Source organism: Camelus dromedarius, chromosome 5 (assembly GCF_036321535.1).
Source record: "Camelus dromedarius isolate mCamDro1 chromosome 5, mCamDro1.pat, whole genome shotgun sequence".
Lineage (NCBI taxonomy): Eukaryota > Metazoa > Chordata > Mammalia > Artiodactyla > Camelidae > Camelus > Camelus dromedarius.
In genome coordinates, this window is record NC_087440.1 from 40,252,021 (window position 1) to 40,274,105 (window position 22,085).

The window sequence follows — 22,085 nt, forward strand, 5'->3', positions numbered from 1 at the left end:
TTCTTTTCTTTTTTTAATGAGGATCCTTGCCACAGAATGTTACTGTTACTGATGGGAGGAATCTTTGTCCTCAAGGGTGTGGGGAGAAAAAGATGCAAATCACTGCTATAGAGTCTCAGGTACAATAAAACATTGTTTTTTATGGCCTGTATTTATCACATGTAGAAGTCCAATTCTGATTTGTTAAAATCCCAGAAATTCAGATACTTGAAAAAAAAGTATCATTTTATTTGTACACTTAAAAAGTTGCACATAGAAACTTGTAATACAATTCTGTAAAACTGAAAGAACTGCCAGGGAAAAAGGAGGCTGTTACCTTTTATTGATTTATCATTAAGGAAGTTAGAGAAATAAAACAAAAACACAATAAAATGTTTAAAAAATTAAAGAACATTTTCCAGGTACAAATTTTATAAATACAAAACAAATTCACAAATTACTTTGAATGCTAAATAAATATCTAGTTAATAAACTCGGACTTAATACCTCCAGCCAACACTGGTACAGCACTTCAAGGATATAAAATTGGATTCATTCATGTGTAGTGTTGAAAGAATGCTCATGAAACATTTCTTAGACGTATACACTTTTTTCTAAACTGTGCTATAACGGAAGATTATCTGTGTAGATAAAATCCCCCTTAATACCACACTTCTAAAAAAAGTCAATGACAAAATAAATCATAGGTGAAAAAATATTTTCTGACATACTGGGACACATGAATGATCTCAAAATGTACAAAAACCTCTGTAAACCAGTACTGTATCCAATACATCTATCAAACTTATTAGATACTGAACAAAACTGTAGCAAAGGAAATCCTTCCTACATTCTCCTGAGTGCTTAATATTAAAGTTGAGAATATAGTGCAGGCCACATTTCAATGTGGTCAATCAGTTGTTATTGCTTCATACATATATATCTGCTTTAGAGCATGATTTAATGTTCCATTTTCATGAACAATTTGTTTTCCTCAAATATATCCTTTAGAAGGACAAAATTAGATTCGTGACTTTTTTGCAGCCGGTGGTGTGCTAACTTGATCCACATTCCCAGGTGTGACATGGAGTCCAAGTTTTTGAGCCTGAATATGAAAAAATGCTTGAAGCCTAGTTCCAGCTTTTGCTTCACTTGTGTTACGAGGGTTGTACTCAAAGCAGTTCGAAAACATTAACTCAATATCATCGATAAACTCAGCTAGAATGGAAAAACCAAATGAGATTAGAAGGAAAGTAAATTATAAATATAATTTTTGTTTGTCTCATATCTGGAAATGTCAATAAGAAAATGGAAGTCCACTTTTTTCTTTAAAAACTGAAGACTGAAACAAGGTGGCAGAAATGAAGTTTAAAATTGTTTAACTACAAATATTTTAAAAACTTTTATTGAAATTTGCAGTTATTTAATTAGATGCACTTTATATAATTATAAAGAATGACTATTAAGATCAGGTTCTATAAAATGTCTTTAACTCATTCAATCCTCATGCATCTTTTATCTCTATATATGCATATATAAGCATTTTAGGGATTTCTTGGGAATGCCATCTAGACAGTTACATTCCTATACATCATTTAAATAAAAACAGTCTCTATCTCCTTAAGCAAAAATAATTATTAGACAAAAAATATAAATTACTCACATGCTAATTTATATTCACATTTGTTCACTTTTTCACGAATTATATTTAAGGCAATGGGCTTTTTGATGATGTCATAATAGTCTGGGACCTGTAAAATAATTCAAATATATCTCTCCTATCGAAAATTTATTGGAGATAAGTAGTCAAATATATGCAAGTTTTGCACTTAAAAGCAACTGAATATTAACCTTTGAATACTATTATTCCATTAAAATTACATAATACATTTCAGTCATTATAATGTTGTGAAGTCTATTTGATAGTATAAAACCCTCTGCTCCATTCAAACTATGCATCATTCCCATATTCTCATTTGTAGGTTTTTAACTTATTGTTTCCTCTTCCTGAAATGTCCTTATTACATCTCTCACTATTGATATTCCATCTTTCTTCAATGACCAGACCAAATAGTCCTTCCACACAAAAAAAGTCCCTAATTCCTGCTATTCCCACCCTCTGAAATGCTCAGATCAATTGCCTGCTCTTCTCTACTTCTGAAAGACCATCGTAACTTCTAGTACAGTGCTGCAGCACTCCCACCTCTGCGGCAGCACGTCATATCCTGCCATACGTGTCTAAGTAACCCAGCACCGTCTCAAATCCCTTAGTCAGACTATGCCATCTCTATTATTTAAGAGTGGCTATCCTTACATCAATGTTTCTCAAACTGTAGTCTCTGGACCAACACCATCAGCATCATTTGGGGACTTGTCAGTAATGCAATTGTTCCGGCATCATTCTAGACCTAGTGAATTAAGAACTCTAGAATGGGGCCCAGTCATCTGTGTTTTAACAAGCCCTCTGGTGATTCTGGTGTATGCTGAAGTTTAAGAAACACTGTTTAACATAATAGAAATACCAATAACGGTACTCGGTTGAATCAAGTCTATTCCTATTCATTACATAGAATAAAAACAGTCAGGCTATTTCAATGCACCGTCATCACTGATAAGAACCAGTCACAGGGCTAGAAGGGACTGAGGAGACTATGCTGTCTAACTCCATGTTTTTCAATATAGGAACCCACTTTCCAAGTTTTTTTCCCCCTAAGTAGACAGTGACTAAATAAGTATTTTGACTACCTCAAACTTGCCATGCAGACTGAATCAGATAATAGGTATGAACACATTTTATAAAGTCTAGTAATATTACCTGGATTTTAGAAACAAGTTTCAAAAAAGGCCAGCTGTCGTCATGCCGTACCAATTCCACAACAAGCTGTTCAAAGGCAGACAGTTCATGAACTCCTCCCTGTCGGCCTGAACTCCTTCGATTCAGTGTCATAGGGGATGATTCTGAATAAATCATTATATTAATTTTAGGTGATGACAAAGCGAAATATTTGATCACCACAAGCAAAGCAGGGCATATAAATACGAACTGAAAACAGGAAATCAACACTGTACACACTGAGATATTAAACTAACATACATTCTGAGATACACGAAAATCTGGACCAATTATCCATTATTTCCTTCTTGCTCTTAAAAAATGTCTAATTGAAATGAACATTCATTAGGAACAGATTATAAAAAGGATATAATACAAAAGGAAATTCTAGAACACAAGGTTGTGGATTGTTTTTTACTCCATTTTATTAAAAATGTGTTTTCAACTATAGTAAAATGAAAGCAAGCAATTCTTTGGTATTTCTTGAAACACATCTTTAGATCTAGAAACTTAGACTCTTTTCAGATCTAGAAACTTAGACTCTTTATTACCTTGCATAATAGAAAATATCTCTCAATGATGAACTAACAGATTCTTATATAATTTTATATGGAGCATTTGCTTAAAGCAAAATGTTTTTTTCATAAAATGTCAGGTGTATAATGAAATCTAAGGTGTATAAATTAGTACAAAAAAGCAGTACAGTCTGTATGTGACTTCAGGAGTTTAAATTCCCTGCTTAAGTCAAAGCCCACACTCCCCTCTCACCTGTCCTTAGCACCAGGTGAGTTCACAGATCAATTAACAACACTTTTTTTCTCAGCAGAGGTTTTTGTTTTTGTTTTTATTTTTAATAAAAATGCTTCAGCTGTGCTATTTTTTAAATAGCTTGGAGTTTAGAATTGGGAAAGAGCGAAACAGACAAGGGGATAGGAAAAACTAAATTAGATCTTGGTCCAAAGTTACCTGATATTCTGTCCTCTGCCCCCCCAAACTGGACAACCTGGTAACTGCGTTATGTTCTTTTCTTTCACCAATGAATCACTTAATCCTGTCACGTGTTTGAATAATGCAATATAACTAAAATTCTTCAAGGAACAGTAGTAATATTTTTTATGCTTAACTTTTTTTTTTTTTGAAATATCAAAGGTTTGTTATACTGACAACAAAGAAAAAAGAGGATAGGACTGAAGAGATAAATAAGTAAAGAGATTATTATATGGATAAATATTACTGTAAACAATAATTATCAGAATTAAAGACAGAGCTGGTGATCACTTCCTAATAATATTACTGTTCTCAACTCTTCCTGTCCCTAAATTCAGTATGTCAGATGGGAACCTTACCAAGTATCTAATGTAGCTTGTCCAGGTGATGATGAGTGTGTTTTGAAGGAAGACAAGGTGGAAGAGAATGAAATGTGTTACAGTGTGATATACTGAGGCTGTTCATTGGCCAAACCTCTCCATGAAAAACAGAACACTGTTTGCAAATTTCTTACAACTATCCTGCTGCCCTAGTAAAAATACTAGTAATGTGGTTTACCTTTATTCCCCAAATAGCTGCCCCTTCCTTGAATGTTGTGCTTCAGGTCAAGTTGTTCCCTAATAACTCTGCATAGAGACAGCTTTTCAGAAATGATCCAAAATGCCTCAACATTAGATCTTTCCAAATTACTCGATTTTCTTTGGTAAGAATAGTTTAAATAAGACTTCTTCATACCTGTAGATTGTCTTTTCCTTCCTCTTCTCTTGGATTCACTATCTTGGAGAGAAAGTTTGGAAGCAACGTTTAGAGATCTTGACTGCTCACTCGACTTTGTGGCAATGACTCTGAAGTTAGGGAAGCTGGGACTGTTTTCTGGTGTATTATTAGCACTTTTCCTCCCTCTGCGTTTTCTACGAGGACTAAGTAGTTCCACGAATACGTCTGCTTGCAGTGGGCCGTGACTCTGGCGAGTAGAACGACTGGCAATTCTTAAAGATTTAGTTTCTGTAGGAGGAGCAGATTTTATCTTTCGTAGGTTTCTACCAGTAGTTTTAGAGGACACAGTTGTTTTGGGTGTACTCTGCTGACTTCTTGAAGTGTATCTTCCAGGATCTTGTCGTTGGCCACGACTTGAGAAAGAAGAGCTAAGTCTCCCTCTTGTTTTAATTGGCAATCTCACTTGAGGTCTTCCTCGTTTTGGTGGGCTATAAATAGTGTTAGAAAACAATTATTGTACAGAGCAATGATGAACATATGGCTAGTTCTAGTCCCCTTGTTCTACTATTCAGCCAATGAGTTCTACACACATAACTTTTCTATGTTACTGAGACTTATCCCACACTCAATTCTTTAAACTTACGAGCCAACAACTTTTTTTTCCTTTTTTAAAAAATATATTTTTATTGAAATACAGTCAGTTTACAATGTTGTGTTAGAGCCAGCAAATTTTTCTTGGAAATCTAAAATGTGCTTTCATATATTTCTTTGTAATACAAAGAGAATGTTAAATAATTTCTGGGTAACTCCAGGACATCATCATAAAAATCAAATCCTAAATTATGATAAACTGTAATAAAATCCTCAGGAGAACCAAATAAATGGACCTAATCATGTTTAAAACTTAAAATGCAAATCTTCTGTCTCCTTATGCTACAGGAGACTGTCACTTTTCATTACTATTGATACTGAGGTAACCTATAGTTTTGGCCAATGGATGCCACAAAAGTCAGCCTTAAACCTACTGTTCAATACCAGGCCAAGAATCTCTTTGCCATCTTCTGATTCTTACTGTAGGATACAAAACTAGATTTAACCTTTTAATTGCCTTTAAGTTGTAGACAAGGATGAAACAATCCAATTAGGCCCCCTTTTAGCCATCTCCCCACATACCTGAACTTCCAGTTTACCCAAAATATTTCCAAGAATTTTCCAAATTCTTTATCACTTTTATGTTTAACACAATACTGCTATTATAAGCTACAGGGAAAATGGCTCCTGCTGATTGTGCTATTAAACAATAGAGGGTGGCTCTCTCTAATCATCCTTCTCAGACTGTGGCCTTTTTTTTTTTTTTTTGCAGGGGGAGGTAATTAGGTTTACTTACTTGTTTAATTTAATGGAGGTACTAGGGATTGAACCCAGGACCTCATGCATGCTAGGCATGTGCTCTACCACTTGACCTATACCCTCAACTCTCAGACTGTGGCCTTTCTAAGGTGCTGTGTCAGTTCTAGGCTGCCCTTGCTTCACATTTACTTTCTTGATTCCACATGAACAGAGTTCAAATGTTAAAAAGAGGGGAAGGTCTTACGGACAAATAACGGGAGACTGCCCCAGTGCTGCCACAGCAGGAATAACCAAACCTATACAGTAAGCCTGGGCAAGTTGCAGCATACTTGGTTATACAGTAGTACAGAAGTTGGTTCTAGGTGCTGACGTGGTAGGAGTATAAAAATACAATGTGCTTCCTGGCATTTCTCTTTCTTTTTCCATAGATTGCCAAGATCACCAATATTTGGGTATAACCCCGTGAGCAAGCAAAAGAGCCTTTGGGATGCTGCATTCATCTTTATCTCATGAATATCCTATGGACTGTTTATTTGCTGCTTTCGGTAAAAAATTAAGTAATATCTACCTGGATGTGGCTCTGAATTGACATTCCTGTCCAAACTTGCACTCATACTTGGTTTTATGATCTGCCTAAGTTCACAAAGGGACTAAACTCCCTTGGGAAAAATTTTATATGTTTACAATATATAAAAGGCAAGGGTAACTTTATGCTACCATATTGTATACTAGTTTTAAAAAAATTATGGACCCCAGCTATTCTATTTGTATTTGAAAAGTCAAGAGACTGTCTAGCTAAGACCCACAAATCCTTATTTTATTGCATGTTAGGACTTACCTGACTTCTTCCTCTTCTTGAGAATCATCTTCATCTTGTTCTACCTCATACTCTTCCTCCTCACTTTGACCCTCTTCATCATCATCAACGTCATCATCCTCACCTTCCATACTGTCTTCCATTTCATCATCACTTTCCAAGGATGGTCTCTGTCTAGAGGAGAGTCTTCTAGAACGTTGCTTTGGCCGACACTCTGGACAAAACCAATCTCCTTCAGGCACAGTCTGATAAATCACATAAATAATCATTAATCATCAGTCACTCAAAATCTCAATGTCTCAATTCTAATCTGAGAAGTAGAAGAAGAAAAAAATACCTTGAGCTTTGGTCGAACACAGTAGGTATGATGACCGCGATCACAACCATCACAAAGCACCATGTTTTCAGCATCGCCCTTCTTTCGGCATATCTTGCAACGGGCATTCATTATAGATTTAGACCATATCACACTACGATCCAAGGTGGAGAGGTGAAGAAAGACTTGGGATAGACTAGCAGAAGAAAGGAGAGACTCTCTCCAACGGTCCAGGACTGTTTTATAAGAACGCCCACTGTCACTGGCATCTTAAATGAAAAAGGAAAGCAATTAAAGTTCCTAGGCAAACCCTAGACATCTCCTAGAACTATTTTCTTGGTAGTTTAAATAGCTTAGATTTTTACAGTTCTTCTCCTTAATAAGTCACAAAAAGACTGTGTTGATATTAAAAACAAAAACCTCACATTAAAGAAGATATTTGCTGAGCCACATCTTGTTTATGATATAAGAAGTTACTTAAATCCATAAACCAAATGCTTGGGAATTTATAGTTAAAAGAGAAAAATAACTTAGGCAACATGTTCTTGATCTAGTTCTTCACATCTAAACTTGATCTAAAACTGCCTAAATATGATTACAGGCTAGCTACTATTCATTTGAATCAAAAACATTACTTTCTCATTTTCAGATAAAAGATGGACTGCTCCCTAAGTATCAATTGTATATGAGGTTTCTTTGGGGGCTGATGAAAATGTTCTGAAACTAGAAAGTGGTGGATGGCTGTACAACTGTGAATATACTAAAGCCCACTGAATCATATAATTTAAAAAGGTGAATTTTATATATGTGAATTATATCTCAATAATACTGTTATTAAAAATATTAATTATGTATAAAATACCAACATTATCTTCTATACCTAAGAAACTATTATTTTTAAAATAAGGTAAATTAAAAAAATGTTAATACCCCCTTAAAAAAACTTTCAGCATCAATATTTATACAGAAACATTTGAAATATTCTGTCATTAATCACATCATTTCTTTGTCTTCTGGACTAAAAAAAATCTATTAAGAGTCATTTAACTAGATGCCATCAATCTAGCCAGTCTATCGTTTTACAACGGCATGTAATTCTCATTTTTAATTGACCTTCAATATTGCAATGACTTTTGTTTTCCTAAGACATCATACTTAATTATGAAGGGCCTACACATCATGTCAAAATTCTGCAAGATATATAAGACTCCACACACAGTTTGGTCCTATCATGCCATATTTTCTACCATTCTCAAATAAAACCTCATAGGCAGTAACACAATGATTAAGAGAATGTGGGCTGTGGAGTCAGTCTGTCCTGAGGTGAGTACTAGCTTCCCAAGTGACCTTGGGCAAGTTACTTAACCCTGCTGTCCCTCAGGGGCCTCAGCAGTAATACGCAGTGAGTTTACACCTCTGTTGGGAAGATTAAATGAGATAATACACATAAGATATGTAAACTGCCTCATGGAGTAAATGCTATTGTTGTTATCATTGTTCCTGCATCATACTGTTCCTCCTATGTGCAGTAGTTCAGAAAATATGAAACAAGTCTATTCTATGGCCCCAGCCTTTAAGAAAATTTTAATATAGCTCGGAGGGTGAAGATACACACAATGAACTGAAGTCTTAAAGCAACAGACCTGCCACACTCTAGTGGATCTTGAGCTCCAGTTTGACTTGGGCAGGGAGGGAGAGAGAGGACATGAAACCTAGGGCAATGTTATAATTTATATAATGTGGTGAGTCTTCTCTGAAAAGCTAGGACCTCTAAAGGTTACACTTGTAACGGTGGAAATGGGTGCTGCAAAGGAAGAGGCAGCAAGGAAATCTGCTCATCTGGACCCTGGTGTTGGGTGGAAAGGGGAAACAAATCTACCCTGAGATTAGTTAACTACAAGCAAAGCCTGTTTAAAACCTGAAAAAACACAAGCTAAGATTTTAAAGTGGTCCAGGGTTGGTAGTGACCTCAGGTGAATGGCAGAAACAAGTGCAAATCTTTGCAAAATCTCTCTGAAGAAATCTCCATAGATTAAGTTATGAGGAATGAGAGTTAATAGTCAAAACCCACAAGGCACGTATGGAAACAAAACACTATAAGCAAAAGCTTGCAGAATCTGACCCATAAATACTTAAGACACAGAATTAGACAGAATATAAAATAATCATGTTTAACATGTTCAAAGAAATAAACATTTGAAAATATGAGTAAATAACCAAGCAGTCTGAAAAAGCATCAGAACCTCTGAAAATAATTGAGATCTGTACCGCAATGAGAGAGGGAAAAAATGGATGAGTCAAACGATTCTTTAGACAAAACTAAAGAGAAATATTAGCAAAGAGGGAAATAAAAGCAATAATACAGTCCATTTGACTTATTTCCATGCTTTCATTTTGTGCTTCCTCTTGATCTTGATTTTCTGATATAAGGCTTCCTGAAAAGTTCTGGCTTGAGTGGAACTTCCAAGGAAGAAAGCAACACGAATTGCTAGTTCAAAGATTCTGAAGAAATCTTTCTGGATAAATCAGAGGGTATTCTTACTGGTAAAGGCAAGAAATAAAGTTGCAGAGGCCAAAGTGGAAGGGTGGAAGAAAAGTTATGAAGTATCTTTGGAACCTTGAAAGTCAGTTTGAATGGTTCTTAATTCATGGGTTGGTGAAACACTATGGGTTTTGATCAAAGAGGTGCTTTACGAAAATTAAACCAGTGATAGCTCAAGGTCCAATTTTTATCCCACTTACTCCTACCTATTCAAAATATTCTAAATATAAAATATAAATGTAAATGGATGCCCATATTTTTCTATTTTCATATAAGTACTTAAAGATTAAAAAACAGTATGTATAATTGATTCCATTTTTCTGCTAATTGTTTTCTTATCTTAAACCTTGTTTCTTCTCCAGATTTCACAACTCTCAAGGGCAGAAATCTTTTTTTCCCATTATGCCACCACTGATAAATTCCTCAAGAAATTACTAATTGAAAGTATTTTACTAATATAAAATAATGATAGATTCGTATGATCAAATATCACACTGGGAGATCTCATACTGTTAACTGCCACTACACAGTAATCCATGTCACCATGCCATGTAAGCCTCACTAGGAGATAAAACAGTAACATCGCCTACTTCGTAATTCTCCTTATGCTAGTAAAGGAAAAAAAAATGCTGTGAATACTATATGCAAAATAAGTACTATATATTCTGTAGCTGTTCATTCTTTTAACTAATAACTAAGTATACTAAGATTCAACAATGTAAACCTTTTATATACCAGTTTAAAAGAATTTGATTAGCTGAGGTATGAAATGTAGAAAAAAAGTTAGAAAGATAATATTGTTTTATAAGCTTGCCCCAACCTCATTCTCTTCCAAAAAAATCAAATCTAAGGTTTTCCTTCAAAAGCTAAATATATAAACCAGTATTCAGCAATAAAGTAAAATCATTATTTGTCAAAAAGACAAAATTCTTTAAAAATTTACCATCTTCTCTCACACTAGATTGATCTTCCTCTCTCTTTTTCTTGTCCTTTTTTTTTCTACCTCCCTTTTGATCTTTATTAATTTCTGTGTTACCTGATTTCAAATTGATAAAGTTAGTTTGAGAATTTTTTCATAGCTCAAGGGTTTAACCATAAGCATGACTTTATAAATGATTAAATTATCAATGCAAGCAAACAAGTCTCACATATCTTACCTAAAATCATTAGCTAAAATATTATTATCTTCCCCATGTTAAAAAAGCCTAGATTTATCAATGTGATTGGTCACTAGACTAAAAGGGACATACTAGGGAAGGTGGAACATAAGCAGAAATTTTATTTCTTACTTGCTTCATCAAGAAACTGAAATAACCTCTGAAGCTAAACTGGGAAAATTCCTACTATAGTTATTTTCCTATGTTGAAAATTATCAAGAGAATGGAGAATTTTAATATATATTCTCTCTCAAATATTCATAAAGTGGAACTCTCTTTTCTCTCTTGGATTAAGGATATTCTTGATCACCTTGTTCCAAATCTTTAGACTATCTTAAAACCCTAGAGGCACCTCCATGTCCTGCTATCTCATTCAAAATAGATCATTCAAACAAAGGCTTAAACAGAAAGAGTTACAGACATCAGTTCTTCTATTAACTTTGAGTCAGCTATGGTAGATGGTAACATCCATATTATAAATGATCAACATTTTACTTTAACCAACATTTACCACCAAAGCAAGTAAGGTAAGGTGAATTTATTTCATTTATATTTTTAAGATCCCAAATTAACAGTTTCTTTTGTATCTCTCAGGATGAAATGAATGTTCTAACACTGCTGTATATAAACAAGCATAAGAAACACCATAGTTCTCAGCTCTTATAAAACCTACTAGATAATAAGTCGAAACATCTCCCAGGGGTAGCTTTTTTCTTTGTCTAAATATTTAATAAAATGTACTGATGAAAATATAGATACACTAAATAATTAATTTGATTATCCCCCTGAATTTATAACTTTAATTGATGGCAATTTCAGAAATGGAAAAATCAGCAGAATTGCATTTTATCCCTTACTTCTTTTGGATCACAGAATTAATAATAAGATCTTACATTTTAAGAGCACTATGACTTACAAACTTTTAACTGAAATTTTAATAGGAGTAATTGTAGATTCACATGTGGTTATAAGAAATAATATAGAGATCTCCTGTATACATAATTTGATTTAGACACAGAAAATAGTAAGAAATACTGAAGATGAAATAAGAGTGATACAGCAAATACAAATCTTTGTGAGCTGTGATCATATGTATTTTTTTCTTACAAGTGCTACTTTCAATCTGAAAACTGAGTTATTAAGCTTATGGTGGAATTATCAATTTATAAAAAATATGGATAGGCTTATTAGAACAATGAGATACTGGCCACAAACTCAATTTAAAAATAGACATTTTACGAACACATTGACATTCCAAAATTGCTCTGATACCACCATATATTTATGAAAACTTTGTTCTTACTACTCAACAAGGTAACATTCAAATCATTTTTAAAGGATTTTAGTCTATTCAAATTGCTCTCTTAATATGAGACCAAAAAGATAAGGTTTTAAAAAATTGTTTCTTCTAGTACCCCACTGTTGAGATATAAACTCTCAACATGATGAATTATAAATTAATTCAATATTTCAGAAAGACCACAGGGAAGTAAAGGCAGTTATGACATGAAAATTGATATGGAACTTGAAACACGTATTTTCCTAAAGACATAATGATTATGTTCCTAGATTAGTTCCTAAAAGCATATTAATTTCATAAATTGCTGAAACATGATCCAGATAGCATTATTTCTGTCATTGTAACCATAAATTACAGAGTATTTCCTCATCTGCTTCTCTTTAACATTTGGTATTTCTGATTTAGCACTTCTTATACAGAACTCAGGTTAGTGACCCACATTATGAAACCTTATCCCTAACTGTGGACATTTAAGTACCTTCTTTGAGGTTCTGTTTTAAATAACAACAACCTTATGTATAATCTTTGATTACTCAGGGTCTGGCTAGTCACAGGTTTTGGTAATCTTTCTTTTGATGAAATATTCACAAAAGAAAAGATTGACAGAAATAGTTGAAAGGAATGAATGCCTAGAATAAAATTTAAAAAACCCCAGTATTTAAGTATTATTACAAAAACTCACCTGAAAGAACACATTTTAAAACGGAAATGCAATCTCAAAAATCTTCACATTAGTCAATGAATTTTATTACGTCAGCCCATACAGTTGTTACTTAAAGAGCAATTCAAAAGCATTTAAAATATAACTAATATTTTGAGTTAAAAACAGATACTTACCAAGTGGAGCTTTGAGAAAACGCCGCTCAATGCCCTGCTCTATTTGAAAAAGTGCCATTGCAAGATAATGAACCACGTTGCTCACTGACTGCGGTGTACTTGCATTAGTTGAGACAGTACTTGGAGTTTCTGTTTTTATGCCCAGAAGTCTACAATTAAAACATTGAAGAGTTTATAGTACTTAAAAACACTACTGGGTGAAACTTGAGCCCACTTATTCATCCAAATGCTTTCTTATACCCGTGTAAGAAATAGTTTCCTCAATCTCAGAGAGTTCTCATAAACTAGTAGGAAAGGGAAATAAAAACAAGATCAAGAGCTAACCTAACTATTGAGTCATTTAAGGATGTCAGAAGGGCGAATATCTGGAGGAGGGAAGGTGGATGAGACAAGGCTTGGGGGGAAGGTTTCAGAGACGTGATACTGTGATGGGCCTTAAGGGGTAAGTATCTCAGGCAGCTAATCTCTATTTCTCATGCTCCAACTGTTACTTATACATAGCTGCCTCCTAACTAACTAGTTCGTTGGCCTCCAATGCTACTCCCTTTGCAATAAATCTCCACGCTGCAGCTAAAACAGTCATTTAAAAGTGCAAGTCGGTTCACTCAAAGCCTTTGGTATAATGCCTTCCCTCCCAGTTTCATATCTTCCCCAACTTTAGGTCTCAGGTTCACAGTCACTTCCTCTCGCGCTGGCTTTGCTGTCTTCCGTATTCTACCAAGATAAGAAGCCCTCCTATGTACTACATCTGCACTGGGTGTTTACTTCTACCAGAACTCTGACCCTGTTCTTATAATCTTTTTTTAATTTAAATTTTTTTTGGAGGGGAGGTAATTAGGTTTATATATTTAGTTATTTTAATGGAGGTACTGGGGATTGAACCCAGGACCTCCTGCATGCTGAGCATGTACTCTAACCACTGAGCTATACCCTCCCCCTTGACCCTGTTTTATAATTGCTAGCATCATGTCCCTCCACCATTTCCTTCTAGACAATAAACTTATCCTTAAGGGCAGACAGTATCTAAAATAACTCTGAAAAAGTAAAAGTATCTGTCTGTAGATATATAGCTTCTGATTAATAGCTCAAGTAATAGTTCAGTCTACTACAGTTTACTAAGTTTTCCTACAGAACAGAAAAATGGATAGTATAAAGTTACTTTCTGAAATTAATAAAACTTTAAGCTCAAAGACTTTTAAAAAAACTGAGTAATTGTTATTATCCTAACAAATTGTCTTTGGCTTCATTAGTACTAAGTGGAGTAACAGAGAACCTGAGGTTTAACAAAATCATTATTTCAGTGGTTACAAACATTAAGGTCCTCACAATAAGATTTTAAAACAATTTTCTGAAGAAAAAGAAACATTTATTTTAAAAAAAGGAAATGGCAAGGAAAAGTGATGATTACTTTAGAAGAATCCCTTCTGTACCTGTCTTTTACTATGACCTTTGCTTGCTCATCAATTTCCATCTCTTCTACGTCTTCATTCACAGTTTTAATTATCCCATTTTCCTTGTTTTCCTCACTTAACAGCTCATATCGGCCACTTTCTAATGCTGATCTCCAGGTGTGTCGGTCTGTAACCTGTAACAAAACTCAAATTTACTAACTCTGAAAAATGGCATATGTTGTTCCTAAGTATGAGCCTCAATGTACATATGAAAAATTCATGAATATCCTAAAACAGATTGTGAATCAAAAAGGGATCTATTCAATCCCCAGTACCTCCGCTAAAAAACAAAAAACAAAACAAAAAGGGATCTAAAATAAGGTTACTAAGTGGCCAAAATGGAATTCACATCATTCATAAACGGAAGCTTTAATACCTTACTGTCTATGTAGGGAAATCTTAAACAATTCTAAGATTGGTAACCTGATAGTAGCAAAAAAGTGACAGATGATAGCAAAGGAATGAACAAAACACACATCAAGCACGAATTACTTACAGATTTTAAAAAGGTAACAAAGAAACCAATAAACAAACCAGACTCAGCAGAGCAGGCAGGAGCTAGTCAAGGAAGAAGAAAATATCCTTACACATTTCAACATCTCGGATGAAAATACCATAAAACAGATTTTTTTTAAGTACTAAAAATTAGTACTAAAAAAGTCAATTATGTTCAATTAAATTCTGTTTAAGAAAGCAGATAGTCATATAGTACATTTTAAAAGATTTCTAATTATAAATATTTTGATACAAGGGAATAAACTTAGTTTTCATTAAAAATATATATATCTCCCTGGTATTCATTCAGAACACACATGCCCTATATCAAATGTTAATAAACATGACCAAAATTCTGGTAATTAGGTAAATTAAAAATGGGAACAGATACAAACCTTGATGGCTCCTAATGTTCCTTGGTAGATTCTGTCTTCAATATCCAAAAGAAAATCTCTCAGCCTCAATTCAAGCTGCCTTTCTGCAGATATCTGAGATGGATCATATGTATTGGAAGATCTTCCCCGACTACATGTAGGTTTGCTATCAGTTTGAAGTTTGTCTGAAATAATTATCAAATATCTTTATTATGATTTTCTTATTAAAAATACAATTACCCATGTGACTATATGACTGTGAGATAACAAAAACACTTAGTAAATCCTCAATTGCATAAAAAAAGGAGAAAATGCATATCATTTATCTAATAAGGGACTTGTATCTAGAATATATAGCGAACACTTACAACTTAACAAAAAGACAAATACAGTTAAAAAACAAGCAAAGGATCTGAACACACTTTTCTTTAAGGAAGCTATCCAGATGGCCAATAAGACCATGAAAAGATGCTCAACATCACTAGTCATTTGGGAAATGCACATCAAAACCACAATGAGACACCATTTCATACCTCTAGAATGGCTAGAATCAAAAAGTCAGATAACAAATGTTGAGGACATGGAGAAATTTTAACCTTCAATATAGAATGGTGAGCCACTTCAGGAAACAGTCTGGCAGGTCCTCAAACAATTCCTCAAACAGAACTACCATATGACCCGGTAATTTTACTCTTTAGTATATATGAGAAATGAAAACATGTTGGCAAAAATTTGTACACAAATGTTCATAGCAGCATTATTCATAATAGCCAAAAAGTGGAAACAACAGAAATGTCCGTCAGTAACATATGGATAAGTAAAATGTGGTATATACATACAATAAACATTAATTGTTCATAAAAAGGAATGAAGTACTGATATATGCTACAACTTGGATGAGCCTTGAAAACATTATGCTAAGTGAAAGAAGCCAGTCACAAAAGACCATACATTATATGATATCAGTCATATAAAATGTTCAGACAGGGAAATTTACACCGACAGAAAATAGATTTGTGGTTGCTTATGTCTATGGGAGGTGGTAGCTAAAGGGTACAGGGTTTCTTTCTGACATGATGAAAATGTTCTAAAATTGACTATGTGATGGTTGCAAATAAATATCTATGAAAATATGAAAACCCACTGAATTGTACACTTTAAATGGGTGAATTGTATGGCGTATGAATTAAACCTCAACAAAGCTGTTAAGAAAAGAATTGTGATTTATAGTTTTTAATCCTGAAGAGAACTAAAGCAGTCATGGTAATAATATGCCCCTGAATTTTAGAGTTCTCTATCTAGAGAGTCTCATTTCATAATACAAAACCTTACACCTAAAAATGCCTACTGCTTTCTCTTATCTGTCATCAATAGACCAGTCACCAAATAGGAAACGTTGCTACCTGACTGGCCCTTGCAGCCCATCTCCAAAGAAGTGATCAACTAACCAAACCTGTCCCTGGACCCTGAGCCTCACTCACTATTGGGTCTCAAAAACTGATGGTAACCTTAGTACCTTGGGTATTCAGTCTACTGATCAAGAAATGAGATCAGGAAGAATATATAGCTTCTCATATTGCTAGATGTGTTTCTCATAATCCAACTGGAACCCAATGGAATCTAGAAAACCTTATTTCTCTAACTGGCAAAACTTTCCCTAACTTAGGAACTAAGAACATAGTCCAAATGAAAGAGAAGGTGTTTTCAATATAGCTCTAATAGCTTGAAAACTGTTTAATCCTGAACCAGAGATTACTGGGAAAGAAAAATAAAGGAAAAAGGTTTCACTGAAAATTTACCTGAAAAATGAAATTTCTCTTCAGAAAAATGGGCTAGCTGTGCACATATTCTGCTTTTCTCTTGCAACAAAGTTTCTTTTAAGGCACTTTCTCTATGTCCTCTAGAATTAAGAGCTTCAATAAGCTGGTCCAGCTGTTCACAAGAACTGTAAAAGCACCACCGATTTGGCTTATGCACTGGTTTTGGCAGCTGCACAGAATCATCACATGGACCTTGGTCAGTGCCGGAGGTAGATTCAGACATCAAAGAATCTCCAGTTTTAGTGGATACCTGAGGACCTTGAGACTGTACATTATTCTGAAATGATGAAGGTCGAGGCAACAGCATGTCTTCAGTGAGACCAGAATAATCTTCTTCAATAAACAATCCAGGAATAGAAGGGAAAATCCAATACCGCCTATACATGCGGTCACGGCCCAAGGGAAAAATATTGGTACATGCTATGGCACTTTGGATTTTTTCCAAGAGCTCTTTCTCTTTTCGTTGGTGTTCTTGTTTTAAAGCTTCTTCCTCATCAGCAGTAAGAGGCTCTCTTGTTACACAGTTGACCTCTTCCTGCCTTGTAAATTCTTTAAATCCATTTTGTCCCCCTTTCCCTATAATTGAAACAACATTTGATCACCATTAGCATATTTTAAATTTTCCTTACAAAAAATACAAGGTACCCCAAGTTACTATATGTTATGGACTAAATTGTATGCGCCCTGCTTCTCCACTGACCCAACCCAGCCCCAAATTCATTGGCTGAAGTCCTAAACCCAATGTGACTGTATTTGGAGACAGGGCCATTAAGGAGGTAATAAAGGTTAACTGAATTCAGAAGGGTGGGGCCCTAATTCAATAAGACTGGTGTCTTTAAAGAAGAGGAACAGAGACCAAAGTACTCTCTCTATCCACATGTGGGTACAGAGGTAAGGTCATGTGAGGACACAGTGAGAAGGCTCTATCACCAGCTAAGAGAGGCCCCACCAGAAATCAACCCTTTTGGCACCTTCATCTTGTACTTACAGCCTCCACAACTGTCATAAAATAAATTTGTTGTTTAAGCCACCCAGTCTGTGGTATTTTGTTATGGCAGCACAAATAGACTAATATACTATGTTAATAAGAAATTGGTATACTTAGGGGGCAGGGTATAGCTTAAGTGGTAGAGCACATGCTTAGCATGCACAAGGGCCTAGGTTCAATTCCCAGTACCTCGTCTAAAATAAACAAATAAATAAACCTGATCACCCCCCCCAGTAACAACAACAAACAAACAAACAATAAAATTTCATCTTTAAAAAAAAAAAGAAAAGAAATTGGTATACTTAAATATAAGGGGCCACACAAAAATCTTCCATCTCCATACTGGAGAGTGTGGCAGAGTCTGTTAGTTATTCTGCAACATAGATTCATTCCTTCCTCTAAGGCAGGAGTTAGCAAAACACTTCTATAAAGGGTTAGCTACTAAATATTTTAGGCTGTGTGGGTCATATGGTTTCTGTCACAGCTACCCAACGTTGCTACGGTAGCATGAAAGCAGCCATAGACAATGTTCAATAAAACTTTATTTATGGTCACTGAGTCTGAAATTCTTACAATTTTCACATGCCACAAAATATTATTCCATTTTTAATTTTTTCCAACTATTTAAAAATGTAAAAACCCTTCGTAGCGCATGGGTTACATAAAAACAGGGGGCAGGGCAGATTTGGCCAGTGGGCTGTAGTTTACTAACCTCTGCTTTAAGGTAACAGAGCACTTAACTGTTAGCAGGCACCTAGCAATCCAAAAGAAGGACAGCACTTCCCAGACCCTCTTTCCCCGGTAAGCATGGCTACATTAGAAACTTCTGGTCAAAGAGATGGGAGCAAAAGAATTATATGTGACCTCTGGGTTGTGCTTCTTTTTCTTCTTCCCCTCGTCCAACTAGCTAGAATGGAGACAAGGTGATAAATCATTTTGGAACTTGAGGATGGCAGCAAAACCCTAAGGATGAAAGCACCAACAAGACAGAAAGAGCCTGGATTCCTGGTGACCTGCCTGGCCTTCTGTGCTGTGTTGAAGAATTAGACTTCTCTCTTGTTTCAGTCATTGTCAAATTGCTTAAATAGTTGGGGAATGTTTCTTCTTTCTATTTTTTTTGCATGAAAGAGTTTGTACAAGATTGGAATTACTTGCTTCTTTAAAATTTGGTGGAATTCACCATAAAGTTGCCTGGAACTGATAATTTCTTTATAGGAAGGCTTTTAATACTAATTCAAGATCTTTAACATTTTAAGACCATCCACATTTTTTTTCATTACTCTATTTTTATAATTTCCACTTTTCTAGGATTTTGTTCATTTTGGACTCTATTTTCTAATTTATTGCTATAAAATTGTTATGTTATCCCCTTGTCTTCAAATTTCTTCTCTGTCTGTAGTTATGTTACTCCCGTTTTCAGTCCTAATTTGGTTCATTGTGATCCCCCACCCTCCTAAAAATCAGTTGCAACCAAAGTTTGTCTAGTTTGTGCTTTTTTCAAAGAACAAACTTTTGGCTTTGTCGTTCTTCTCTACCGCGGTTTTATTTTCTATTAATTTCTACTCGTATCTGTTGTTTCCTTATATTTGGGGAGATTATTCTAGTTTCTACCTCTAACTTCTTAAATGAATATCTAGCTCAATTTGCCTTCTTCTTTCCTAACATGTATTAAAGCTGTAAATATTCCTCTAAGAAGAGGGACTGTATCTAACAAGTGTTAATATGCAATATTAATTAGTTTAAAACATTTTCTAATTTCCATTATGGTTTCTCCTTTGACCCATTACTTAGAGATATGTTTTAAAACTCTAATAACATGAAGTTTATTTGTTTTGGGTTTCTAAATCAACTGCATCATAATCAGAGAATATAGCTTCCATGAGGCAGGATGTTTTCTGTTTACTTCTAATAATCATTTAGAAAATAATGTTGGGAAAAAAAGATACTATCTAAATTACAGGAACAGAATAAACTTAAGGATCTCCTTTAATAGTTACCAAATGAAGATGGTAAGAGATCCTCAGAAGCTTCCAAAAAATGTATTTCCTTTGATCTAGCAAGTTATGAAATTATTTTAAGGAAGCAGAGATTTCCATTCTCAGCAATATGACACCAATTATAAGCATTACTGATCTTTGTATCTCTAGCGTCTAAGAGGTATACAATGCATGTTGAATGAGTTATGTTATAGAATAAAAATTTCTATTTGGTCTAACATAAAGTAGTAAATATAAAAACTCAACAAAACTCAGTGACCAACCAAAAGTTGGAAGTGATGAGAAACTGTCCCATTAAAGAGATAAGAATATTGTCTGTTTTCTCTAAAGTATAAATGACATGTGAATAAAGACCTAATCATAAATATACTACTGTAATTTCATAACACCACTTAAAAAACTTATCAAAGCTATGAGCTGGGCACTTAAAAAACAAACACACCTTGGAATCACAAATGGAAGTAATCTATTATTTCAGAATAGTGAGTTAATAAAGTGCCTGTTTAAAAATAAGCAAGCATGCCCTTAAGAAATTCTGTATTACCTCTTCTGCCTCTTTTATGTGATCCTGGGTCATCTTCATCTTCAGTGACTGTATCTTGATCTTGATCTTGTTCCTTTTGCTCTGTTTCTTTGCTCTCAGTGCTAGTATCAAAATCTTCCCTTTCTTCCTCCCTTAAAGATAAAAATAAAAATTTTATTTATTAATGAATATATAATTCCACTCATGAAGTATTTATTGCCTGCCTAAGTAAAGTGCCAGGCATTATGCTCAGAAGTAGTGAGCAAGATGACACACAGTTTACAGTCTTGTAGAGAAAACAGATAATTACATAAACCATTGTAAAATTGAAATATGTAATAAATACTAAAAAAAGAAGTTCAAAGTGCTACCAAAGCATTTCCAGGAGAACCAAATCTAGTGTCAGGGATCAAGAAAGGCTTACTTGCAGAAGTGATATTTAAACTGCGAGACTAAGGAGACTAGGGAGGGGTGAGATGACAGACAGGTAAAAGAAAATCTCCATTTCTAGCAGAGGGGATAACATATGCAAAGGCACTGAGCTCAAGAGAAAAGGAAGGAGCTATAGAAGAACATAAAAAAAAAAAAAAGAAGTAATCTAAGATATGAATGAGAAAAGGCAGGGCTAGATCATACTGAGCCACGTAGGACATTATGCAAAAAGCAATGGGAAAAAAGAGGATGAGTTTAGAAAAGGAAATGATATGAGGGAAATGATTAGAAGCCACTCTGGCTGCTATGTGGAAAATCATGTGGGAGAGAAAGTAGTTGAGGGGAGGCCAGTAAAGAGGCCGCTGTAATATTGTAGCTGGTTGGGAGGTGACTTTGGCTCAGAGCATAAAGGAGATAAATAGACAAGCAGTGAAGGAGAGAACTAGACAAATTCAGAAACAGTTATTAGGCAGCATGAACACAATGTGGATGTTTTACCTAATCCATTATGTTGTCCAAATTAAAAATAACATTGTATGAAACTTGAAATAAATTCCACCATTTATGTTCCACATTCAAAGCAAGTTTTGCAAACTCAAATGTATTTAGAAGCCAGAGAGATAATGTAAATGAGGGAGGCTAGATGAGTACAAAGATATAAAGTGGTGGGATCTATAACATGCCCTATTTTTCCTTTTTTAAAAGTTGAATTATCACAAGGAAAAAAATTCTAACTATGAGAAGTGATGGATATTAACAAAACTGTGGTAATCATTTCACAATATATACATACGTCAAATCATTGTTTTGTACACCTTAAACGAATACAATTATTTTATGTCAATTATACCTCAGTATAATTGGGAGAAGTTTATAAAATGTAAAAACATTTGATATATAATTCACATACCATAAAAAATCACCATTTTCAAGTGTACAATCAGTGGTTTTCAGTATGTTAACAAGGTTGTGCAATCATTGCTTCTATCTAATTTCAGAACACTTTCATCTTCCCCAAAGAAAAACCATATAGCCATTTTCATTTCCTCTTCCCCACTGCCCCTGGAAACTGCTCATCTACTTTCTGCATTGATTTGCCTATTCTGGACCTTTCCTACAAATGGAAACACATAATACATGGCCTTTTGTGACTGGCTTCTTTCACTGAGC

General features: G+C 34.6%; 1 protein-coding gene across 3 annotated transcripts in view; it reads right to left on the minus strand.

The window, feature by feature from the left end:
* Window positions 1–207: 207 nt before the first annotated feature.
* The window catches only part of BAZ1A (bromodomain adjacent to zinc finger domain 1A), a 76,903-nt gene continuing 55,025 nt past the window's right edge, over window positions 208–22,085 (minus strand). For all 3 annotated transcript variants that reach the window (XM_031453571.2, XM_031453570.2, XM_031453569.2), the window contains 11 exons: window positions 20,505–20,635; window positions 16,955–17,551; window positions 15,177–15,340; window positions 14,266–14,420; window positions 12,836–12,984; window positions 7,021–7,268; window positions 6,705–6,928; window positions 4,535–5,004; window positions 2,795–2,937; window positions 1,643–1,730; window positions 208–1,197 (listed from right to left, as the gene is read on the minus strand). In XM_031453571.2, the coding sequence (XP_031309431.1) occupies window positions 1,001–1,197; window positions 1,643–1,730; window positions 2,795–2,937; window positions 4,535–5,004; window positions 6,705–6,928; window positions 7,021–7,268; window positions 12,836–12,984; window positions 14,266–14,420; window positions 15,177–15,340; window positions 16,955–17,551; window positions 20,505–20,635 (2,566 nt within the window). In that variant the 3' untranslated portion in view covers window positions 208–1,000. The remainder of the gene's footprint in view (window positions 1,198–1,642; window positions 1,731–2,794; window positions 2,938–4,534; window positions 5,005–6,704; window positions 6,929–7,020; window positions 7,269–12,835; window positions 12,985–14,265; window positions 14,421–15,176; window positions 15,341–16,954; window positions 17,552–20,504; window positions 20,636–22,085) is intronic.